At 38.2% G+C, this 11,588-nt stretch overlaps 1 protein-coding gene across 2 annotated transcripts in view; it reads right to left on the bottom strand.

The window, feature by feature from the left end:
* The window catches only part of SETD2 (SET domain containing 2, histone lysine methyltransferase), an 83,274-nt gene extending 77,102 nt beyond the window's left edge, over window positions 1-6,172 (bottom strand). For both annotated transcript variants that reach the window (XM_082662837.1, XM_082662836.1), the window contains exon 1: window positions 1,847-6,172. In XM_082662837.1, coding sequence (XP_082518963.1) covers window positions 1,847-6,162 — 4,316 coding nt within the window. In that variant the 5' untranslated portion in view covers window positions 6,163-6,172. The remainder of the gene's footprint in view (window positions 1-1,846) is intronic.
* Window positions 6,173-11,588: the final 5,416 nt, after the last annotated feature.

Genomic DNA, 11,588 nt, shown 5'->3' on the forward strand with positions numbered 1-11,588 from the left:
TAAGCCTATTTTCACTAGACATAAGAATGCACATACTATTTTACAATAATTTGTCTTCTTAGTGGCTTCTATAAATGCCCAGCTTATATCAAGCACTTTAAAAGGCCTCTCACCAACCAATTATGTATATGAAACTCACTGAATAAAATCCAGAGGGTTGGGTTGATTAATTTTATTTCTATTCTTTCACAAAGATCATGTAAGTTGCATCACTCTACTCACAAAATTCTTAAGGAGTACCACTTAAAATATTCAATATTTTGAAGTTAAACCTAATTTACAACTAGTTACAAATGAACGTAATTGTAAGAGGCCCGCTTTATCCTTAAAAAAAAAGTGGTTTTTTTTTTTTTGCTATTTAAATAGGAAAAACTTCTGATGGGTCTAACTTTAAGATGAAGTCTTTTACCTTATCCACAGTGGAAAATGTCTTCATTTTAAAAAATTCTGAATGCTTAAAGGGATGATGGCTAAGTTGATTCTCAACTAGAGGAGAAATTTCCAAAAGGAGGTAGGTGGTTAGGAGACTATAAATTTTTTTTAAAGGCATATTCAACATATATTTACATTGGGAAAACAAGATTATCAAAGAGAGGTGTAAGAAAGTCGACTGAGAATCTGTGCTCTAGGAATTTGTTTTTATTATCCTAGCCTCATTATACCTTGTTTCATGTTAGGGATTTCACCATTTAAAACTTAAAGACTTGTTATGCTATTGCCAAGTTTAATCTACTAGCAACAGATTTTGAAACATGACAAAAGAAAACTATATTCTAATCGAGTTCCAGCTTGTAAAGTACCTAATGATATTTTTCAAAAATGTTCAGAATGGTGCTCGCTTCTGTAGCATATATACTAAAATTGGAACAATACAGAGAAAATTAGCACGGCCCCTGCGCAAGGACGACATGCAAATTCGTGAAGGGTTCCATATTTTTAAAAAGAAACGAAGTTGAGTTATTTCTAGTGACGTGGATGGACCTAGAGACTGTCATACAGAGTGAAGTCAGAAAGAGAAAAACAAATACCGTATGCTAACACATATATATGGAATCTAAAAAAAAAAAAAAGGTTCTGAAGAACCTATGGGCAGGACAGGAATAAAAACGCAGACGTAGAGACTGGACTTGAGGACACCGGGAGGGGGAAGGGTAAGCTGGGACGAAGTGAGAGAGTGGCACGGACATATATACACTACCAAATGCACAATAGATATCTAGTGGGAAGCAGCCGCATAGCACAGGGAGGTCAGCTCGGTGCTTTGTGTCCACCTAGAGGGGTGGGATAGTATCAGGAGAGTGGGAGGGAGACGCAAGAGGGAGGAGATATGGGGATATATGTATCTATATAGCTGATTCACTTTGTTATACAGCAGAAACTAACACACCATTGTAAAGCAATTATACTCCAATAAAGATGTTAAAAAAAATGTTCAGAATGAAGGAAAAAAAAATCCAACGTAACTTTTTTCTTCTCTAAAAGCAGACTATTTTGCTGGAGTTTTGTTTCACTTTCTGCCACAGTTTCACATGTAAAAGAAATTTAAGAAAAACTGGGCTGGTCTATATACTTTTTTTAATGTACTTCTAGAACCAAAGAGGTAATGGGACCAAAAAAAAAAAAATTTAGACATCCCCTTCCTGTGTGTGGGGTGGGGGGGAAAATTGGGGGACTGTACACCATCAAATCTAAATAGGTAAATACACTTTTAAAATTTTTTAAGTTACATTTTATCACACAACCATATTTCATACAATTGAGCTCATATATTCTGAACTTTTGAAAGTTAATTTTTTTCCTACAAAACGAGGTTAATACTTGTCCAACAAGTATTAATTTGGCTTACCTTTCTGTTAAATAAACATTTTCTTCAATCAGATCAAAGTAACAAGGCATCTTCCCTTGTTTGGCACATTCCTTCCACCGCTGTGGGTCCCTGAAGTCCTCCATGACACACGAAGGCCCAACCAATGCTGAGCCTAGAGGCACTGCTGTCTCTCCCTGCTCTACCTCCACTCTAACTTTCTTTCTGTCCTGAAGCTCACCATCACTTTCAGAATCACTCTCCAATTCCTGTCTCCTTTTTTTAAGAGGCCCTCTATCTTTCATATCATTTTTTTCTAAGTTTTTCAAAAGATCTTTCTTCTCATTCACAGCTAAAGAGTCCTTAATGGAATTGCTGCTTATTTCAGGTGCTTGCACGGATCCCTTGTCCTTCTGAAGGGACAGAAAAAATTTATTGGACTGGCTTGAAAAGTGAGATCCTCCACGTTGATCCCAATTCTCCTCCTCTTCACGGTCATCTGTTAAGGAATCTGGTACCTGCCCTTGAATTCGATCATACACAACCCCAGTTCCAGGCGGTCTACCTGCTGATCTTGGATCCCAGTAGCCATTGCCTTGCCAGTAATTACGTGTCCCACTATACTGTTCTGCACTTTGCTGATACTTGTGTCCACCACAGGCTCCATAGCTGCTGTCAGGTTGCTGATATGTGGTAGTAGGCTTTTCTTGTTGAGAGAAGTCCCACCCTAGATTTCTGAGCTCTTCTGATGAACGGAAACCATCCACTCGGGAGATCTCACAAGAAGAAAAATTTGACTCTGTTTTCCCCAGTCTACTATCTGGCCTGTTAGGGAAAGTGGTCTGTTGCCGAGACTTACTTGAGACATCTTCAAAATCATCAGAAGAATAAACTGGCAGCTCTTCTTGCTGCCTAGAAGTTATTCTGGCTTTCACTGCTTCCTCAGAATTTGGATGACCTAGAGGGTCAGATTTTATGTCTGTATGACTTGTACTATCAACCCCATCACTCTGAGGATGAGCAATTTCAGACATGTGATTATCTATCTGTTTTCGGCTGGGCTGTATAAAAGAAATTTCTGAATTCTTCTCTGTTGCTTTATGAAAGAAGAACTTCTCAGTTTGAGGACAGACTTTACTTGCTATACTCTCAAATTTTTCCTCATATGAATGCCTCCTTGGCTCCAATCGCTCATCTTCCCAGTGGTCAGAATAGTGTCTGTAACTTTGACTGCTCCTAGAAGAACAAGGACTTGTTTCTTCCATGGGCAAAGTAGAATTCTTTGGCACAACCACAACAGACTGAAGACGGTTTCTTGGAATACTGCTATCATCAGAATCTGTATCTTCTGAATCACTTTCATCACTTGAACTTTCGGAAGAACCAGAATAATCTTCATGGACAGTAGATACAATCTCTGAGGCATGACCACTACTGTCACATTTTAAGGTATATGTTACACCATCACTGTCCTCCATGATTAAATTCAAATCACAAGAAGAAAATACAACTTCTGAGTCATCAGAAGTATGTGCATGTCCTCTTCCACCTTCTTCATCTAAAGAGATTTCTGGTCTTCCTCTTCTATCAGGCAGTATGGAATTCCCTTCTTCTTGAGCCTCTTGCACACATTTCCCAGATAGTCCATTATTATGCCTGTTTTCCCAGGAAGCAAATCCTCTTCCTGAATCAGGAAGGCCACTACCTACTTCTATTATTTCTTTCTCTGCATGCTTTAAAAACTCTGAGCTTTTACTCTTCAGCACAGCATCCAAAACTGAAGATGTATTCTCTCCACATTGCAAGAGAGTTAAACTGTCTACTTTTATTCCTGGTGGAAGACTCTGAAGAGATGAAGCAATACATGAGCTCCCTGTAGGTTGATATAAATCATCAAAATGATTAATAGAAGCTGAACTAGTACTACCAACACTCTGCTTATATTCTCCACATGCAAATTTTGAGTGCTGATCTGTCAGACTTCCATTATCACATATAACTGTTTTTGATTTCAAATGCATGTTCATAAAGCTATTTGAAGAAATCTTCGTTACTAAAGGCTCAGTATTTTCAGCTCCGGAATGACAAAAAGAAGGGCGGCTGTCGTTTGAAGTACAGTATATATCTGAATCTTTGGTTTTACAGCAAGAAACTCTCACATCAACTGGTTCTTTAACTACTGTTTTGGAGTAATCTATAGTCATAACTGGCAAAGATATGAGTTGATCCTGGTGTGGCGACACTGGAGGTTCTGTTTCTCTAAATGGGCTTTCTGACTTACTATGCTGCATGCGAGTATCATCCAAGTCTTTTTCTTTACATCTATTAATATTTTGAAATCCATTTGATGAAAGCAAACACGTTTTGACCAAAGGGGATACCTCTGATCCAGTCACACTATCATCAGAAGACATCAAAACAGTGTCACGTTTAGAAGTGCAAAATGTTGCCAAATCAGATTCTGCCCCAGGAGATCCATTTATATTAAATTCTGTGGGACAATAACTTCTTAATTGATCATTCTTCACTTTACATAAAGAGTCTAATTCCTTAATACTATCATGGCTATCATGTCCTATAAATTCAGACTTAAAAACAGGTGATTCATCTAGCTTTTTAAAAGTAGGTGAATCATTTAATCGATTTGATGGAGATGGAGACCTAATCTTCTCTCTTTCAGTAACTTTACTAATCATTCTTAATTCACTACCTTTTGAACAAGGAGTCTGTAAACTAAAAGAATGAGACTGTTTGATTTCCTCATTCAATTCTGTACAACAGAAAGAATTTTTAAATTTATCAGCCTTGGGTGCAGGTTTTGAAGGGGCAGATTTATAACGGGAAGCACTGTTACCATGCTTGGAATATGATGACCCCCGTCGGAATCCCAGTTCATTAGTGGGAGAACAACATCTTTTCATTGCTTCATTTTCTGAAGTCCTTTTGGATTCTCTTTCTAATTTTGAGGAATACTTTCCTCTCTTCTCCATCTCTAAATAAGAGGACTCAGTTTTACAGTCTCGATCAGATTTAGAATAGGAGGATGGTGTCCTTAGGTCTCTGTAAGAGGAAGAATGAGATGAGGTGCGCCTTGAGTATGTCTTCTTATACTCATCTTCTGAGTCAGAACTTTCTCTTGCCCTGTTATCTGTATATGGCCGAGAATAGCGTGCCCTCTCTCGATAAGGGGAACTCCTATGGTAGCGACGATCAGAGTCATAATAATGGGATCGTTCTGACCGAGAATAGGATGAACTAGTTCTAGAACCTCTGTCAGATCTAGAACGAGACCTGCTCCGCCTTCGCTCTCTCTCTGATCTACAGCGAGAAGATATATAACGAGTATCTCTTTCAAGTTTTGAGTAGCTAAAATATTTATCATCTCTCTCTGTTTTAGATCGTGAAGATTTCCCTAAATCCTCACTTTTTAAAGTTGCTAAGCTCTTTTTTGAATCTCTTTCTTTTTCAATGTTGGCTGAAAATTTTAAATCATGTGATCTTTGACTTGAGGAAGTCCGTACAGAATCTTCATCAGATTCTGAAGCAAGAAAGGTGCCTTCAGATTGTGAGGATTTCTTCTTAGAACCTGTTTTTTTAGAGCCCAGACTACTCTTAGAACTATCTGGAATTTCTTCTTCCTTCCCAATATGGGAATCTTCTTTTTGTGAAGGAATATCTGCTTGCTCATTCAAATTGTGAGTTATGTGTTCTTCTGAACTATTAGACACAGGGTCCTGCTTAGTGTCCACTTCTGATGATTCTGGTACAATTGTAACTGGTGGTTCCTTCAATGCTCTAGCAGCTACATCTACTGGTGCTGTCATCAGAACTGTCACTGGTGTGTGTGGCAAGGCCACTGGCTCTGTTACTGGTGCTGGTAATGAGGGTGTTGTGGCTTGGGGAGGTGGAGGTGGTGGAGGTGGAGATGAGGGTGGCGAGTCTACAGTTGTTGATTCTGCTATGACTGCTGGTAATGGTACTATGGGAGGAGATGGAGATGCCACTGCTGTGGTAGAAGTCAGCAGTGGCCTGGATGTTACATGAAGCAGATGTTTCTTAAAATGGATTTTGCCCAATTCTACCCTTGATTTTGGTGGGGAAGATTCTTCTGTAGTAGATAATGTATCTCCAATGTCCATTTTAATTTTAGGGGTCGAGTCTACTTGAAGAGGTACAACTGGGGAATTTGGAGTATCATTTTGCTTTTCACTGCCAAGTGCCGTCAGAAACCTGTTCTGCAAAGTTTTCTTTGTAAGGCTGAAGCTGAATGACACCTTCTGTCGTCCCTGTTCCTCCAAATTAACTTTTGTCTTGGTGCCTTTGGGCAAAAACCGACTAGAAGCAACACCTTTGAACATTGGTCCTTTGATGAAACCTGTTTTCTGCACATTTTCAATCTTTGCCTATAAATGAACAAAAAAAAGCAGTTACTACTACAATAAAGTTACTTTCAAATGGCTAGCATCACAGTTTAAAATGTAAGGGAAATGAAAAGTCCTTTTTAATGACAAACAGCATGAATTTCATTAAGCTATATATGCATTTTTTAAAACTCTTTATTATGGAAATTTTCAAACATACCCAAAAGTACAGAGAATTGTTTAATAAACCTCTAAGTAAACATCCTCAGTTTCAACAATTATCTATATTTTTCCATTCTTATCTTAAAGAATTTTATCCAGTTTTATAACTATTTTCCAGGCAGAATTTTTAATGAGAATTTAAAAAATAATCTGATGTGTATTTCAAGATACACTACAAGAGGACATGTGGATAGAGAGCAACAGCTAACATCTCAGTAATGAAAATACTTTGTTCTTGTGTCCTATCTGAGAAGAAACATCAGAAGTCATTATAACCAGTGGTCTTCTGGTATCACATAGAATCACTTGGGTACTTGGTAGAAATATAGATCTGTGACAAAACTCCAGGAAATAACAATTCAATAGCTCTAAGGTGAATAAAGTTTATTTTGTTTTGTTTTTTGAGAACAAGCATCTCAGTTAATTCTGAGGGACTTCCTAGATTTGGTAAACCACCGGTATAGAGCAGTCTCCCATCTCACTCATTTCACAGATGAGGTAACCAAATGGGGACCAGGCCTTTCTGCCTTCCTGGAAATTACTCTGTCCTGGCAAACTACTACTGCATCTGCCTGGGCCCCACACACCCAGGCCATGCTGATTTATAGTCTGATCCTACCGTGAACGACAACTACAAAGTATACATCTAAGAAGACTTCACCCTTCTTTATTTGCCAAACCACCAAAGGAACTGATGGGCGTTAGAAGTTAAAGGCATAACCTCGGTTGTAGACAGAACAGCAGGAAAGTCTATAGCAACAAACTCAAGCCTAAATTAAAGATAGTACACTTGCCATCTACAACATTTTTCTAACTGACATTCTTTAATCAAGTCTGGTTATTTAAGAGAACAGTTTTCTACTTCAACATGGTAAAATCTGAGATCAGTTTTCAAAATTATACAGTTACCATTCAAGTGGGAAAGTAAATGTTTTCACATGCATTATCACAGAGCAGTGGTCTTCAAATACTTTTTAAGAAAGAAAATTCACTTTTCAAATTGAATTTTACATGGAAGCTCAATGCGTAAAAACAGGTAAAAAGCTGTCTCCAAAGTTGCCAGCTTCCTTTACCTTGACTAAAGCTCTTGAAACTCCGAAGTCTAAAAACCATTTTCTTGAGATATACAACATCCCTCACTGGAATGAATTACTATAGATCCAAAAACAAAACTAAGCAAAAACTATTACTTCATTTCACATTCAAAATGATAGCTAAATTTTGAATGTTTTCAAGCTCATAATCGCTGAATACCTAATTAAATTATACATACCTCATTTTCTTCTTCTCTATTGTCATCCAGCCAAGAAAGCATGCAAAAGAATAAAAAGAAATCATAAATACTTAAAACCGATTGAAATGTAAGTTGTTTTTTATTAAAACTTAGGATACCTACAACCTCCAGGTATATTCTATATAGGCTGTCCGTTCCTTCATAGCCTTAGTTACATTTAGCATAGCAAATGTTTAAAGAAGATAGTGTCATACACTGTGCTAGGTGATGGAGAGAAAAGGTGAATAAAGCAGAGTCCCTGCCCTCAAGAAGCTCTTACAGTTTCCTGTAAATACAAAATATAATTTTGTTATAAAAGTAATTCCAACATAATGGAGTAAATACAAGGATAGAAATATGCACAAATGTAACAGCAATGAGGAAGATAAGCAACTCAGTTTAGTGGAAGGATAGGAATGCAAAGAATCCTTTCTAAAAGAAAAATTAGTTTTTGAAGAATGAATTTGAAGGGAGATCCTTAACGAAGGAAGATCCCAGGCAAAGATATAGAGATTAAAACATAGAACAATATGAGCAAGGAAACTATAAAATAATGTTATCTGAGTATAAAGCATAAGGCAGAAAGAAGCCAATAATTAGCCAAAGTAGGGAGCAGTGGCCAGGTCCAGAGACCAGGTCTCTTACGATGAGAAACATTTTATCTTATGAATTAGTGGTTCTCAACCTGTTCTGGTATCTGTTCAGCAGTCCCTTTGCTTAATGCAAGGTTTACACTCTACATCAGAGCATGTGGCTTTCTGAGCTCACAGTTATATTCTAACAAAGATAACCACACTATGTCCTGACTGAGGAATCAAAAGCTAAAAGTCTGGTGTATACCAGTGCACTGAAGCACGCTGGGGGAAGAGAAGATACAAAAGGGTTTTACGCTATAACAGCCAGATTTGTATTTTAAGCCAGTGTCTCTGTAGACTATGTGGCAAGACTGGAGTACAATAATCTGTCTTAAATGCCCCTTAAAAGAAATGTACTAAAAATCCTTTTCCTAAATGTAGGCTTTACTCCACCATAATTCAGTGCATTCACCAGAGTCCATGGTAGCCATACAAAACAAAGTAATGAAGGGGAAACAAAGTTGGCAATACATGGATGAGATCTAAAGCAGTGCCAGGGTTAAACACTTTTTTCTACTCTAAAGCCACAAAGACTACAGAGATGTGACCTTAGAACTGCTGTATTTCATCAATTCTATGATATACATTTTTCCCATGTATAACACCTCTACACAATGCATCATACTATCAATAACATCACAGTCTAATTGGCAGAGTTTTTTCCTTTCTTAGTGATTAAAAAAAATAATTGTGTCTCACAATACGGCATACTACATTCGATTTAAATTAGTACCATGTGAAATTTTTTTTTAAAGAACAGAAAAGGAACCTGGAGATGTCCAAGCATTTGCAATGTCATTCGTATTTGTACTCCTCTTTTCAGTGGATGTTTTAGAAAAAGCATTCGTGGTTGTCTTCACGGTATCCATACACACAAAGTGCTGGAAATACTGAGGTTACCAGAACCCTTTCCTAAGTCTCAGCACTTATACTTTGGATAAACAAGTGAAAAGAATTCTGACAAGCTGTAATCAAAGTGATCACATGATCAAAGGGCTAAGGAAACATTATAAATGTGGGACTTGAGTGGGCATGTGGGGGGAGGAAATAAAGTTTCAATTCAGAAATCAGAAAACTGCTTGACAAAGATAGCAAGGCATTTCCCATAACTTGATAATATTTTTAAAATTTATAATAAAAAGGGGACTTCCCTGGTGGTCCAGTGGTTAAGACTCTGCACTCCCAATGCAGGGGGCCCGGGTTTGATCCCTGGTCAGGGAACTAGATCCTGCATGACACAACGAAGACCCTGCATGCCTCAACAGAGACCCTGCATGCCACAACAAAGACCCAGTGCAGCCAAATAAATAAATAAATATTTTTAAAAATAAATTTATAATAAAAACAATATAAGCACATACAGAAAATATGGGGGAAAATATCCAATTTTTCTCATCTTAAAATCATTTCATGTTAATAGAAATCAAATTACACACAAGCAAAAAGAAAAGTCCACAATCCAACCCATCCAGAGACAACTGCTGCAAACACCTTGGTATACAGAGCCTTCTAATACTTCTTTTGTGTGTGGGGAGGGCGTTAAAACAGAGATTTTTGTTTTTCTTTTTGAGTACAGTAATCATACCACACAAGCCATTCTGTACCTTGCTTCCCCCACCCCCCATCATAAATACAGCAGGTGAGCAAACGATGTGTTTAGATCAAAGGAAAAAAATGGAATCACTGCAACAGATGGAGGAGGGAATGATCTTGAGAGAAGGGGATATAGATGAGTAAAGACATAGGTAAGTTTCAAAATAAAGCAAGAATATTCCTTTTGGCCTGTATTTCTCTCTGACATCATTAGTTGAAAGTTAGGGGCAGGGACAAGGTAAAAGACTTGGAAAAATTCAAGTGTGGGGAACAAAAATGGAAGCAGACTATAATCTTCAATGTTGCTGCCCCAAGTTGGACATTACTAATTTATAATCAGAGTCATTGGCACACTTATGTTACTTCCCCTTGCAGCATTAGGCTATCTAGAAGCAATGAGGACAAACGACTGATGAGTTACTCTATCAAGTTGGGTGGGACAAGAGAGGTAGAAGGCGGCAAGGGGCTGAGAGAATTGAAGGCATTCCCAAGAATGATCCACAGATAATAGAATAGGGAGTAAAATCTGAAGGAAGCTGATAAACTGAAGGAACAGGGTAGGGACAAGATAGCAGCAGCTTCAAAGAGTAGATTTGGTGGAAACCAGAAAGAGAAGTAGAAGGGTATCGTGAAGGAATTGGACATTATGGTCAGACTAATATTTCAGAGTTGGAGTACCCTTCAGAAGATAATACCTAGGTGTGGCCAGGTGAGTAGACTGCCACAGCAATAAGAGGACAAACCCTTTTTAAAGATATTAATGAAATTGTGAGGCCATGATAAATAGCAAGAATCAGCCACAAATGTTTCTAATAAAAGAACACTTGCGGGGACTTCCCTGGTGGCGCAGTGGTTAAGAATCCGCCTGCCAATGCAGGGGACACGGGTTCAATCCCGAGTTGAGGAAGATCCCACATGCAATGGAGAAACTATGCCCACGAGCCACAACTACTGAGCCTGCGCTCTAGAGCCCGCAAGCCACAACTACTGAAGCCCGCATGCCTAGAGACCGTGCTCCACAACAAGGGAAGCCACCACAATGAGAAGCCCACACACCATAACGAAGAGTAGCCCGCACTCGCTGCAACTAGAGAAAGCCCGCGTGCAGTAACAAAGACACAACGCAGCCAAAAATAAAAAATAAATTTATTTTCTTTTAAAAAAAAAGAACACTTGCTTTGGTAAATAATATAATGTCAAGAGCAAAGAATAGGGTTTTTGAAGGAAAGTTGTTGGAACAAGGGTATGGAAGCCACAGGTAAGAGTACTAAGCCTCCTGTGCCCCTGCCATAAAAAATGAGGCATGCGAAAACAGGCATTTAAGTTTCCAGCATGGGATTGTGCTAGAGTGCCTTATTTCTTCTTTTGAAAAGCTACTACAGAAGAAAAACCAGAGGAATACCGCAGCCAGTTTTCTGTCAAAAACGTACAGTATGCAGATCTGCAGCTTACTGAAGAACTATAAAGAATTCTGACTAATCCATGTCAACGCAGAGACAAATCTCTATTAGGTCACAGGACACATGTGGGAAAACACTTAATTAAGACTTTTAGTCATAGCAATCTCAAAGAACCAAAGAATGACATGATTATTTAAATCAACAACCAACCAACTTCTCAGGCTAGAACATAAGTAAAGTTTCCAAAGGGTGGCCTGGTATAATGAGAGATATTTGGCCATATCAACAATATTCATAAAT

The sequence above is a fragment of the Grampus griseus genome (assembly GCF_964374135.1).
Source record: "Grampus griseus genome assembly, chromosome: 10".
NCBI classification, from domain to species: Eukaryota; Metazoa; Chordata; class Mammalia; order Artiodactyla; family Delphinidae; genus Grampus; species Grampus griseus.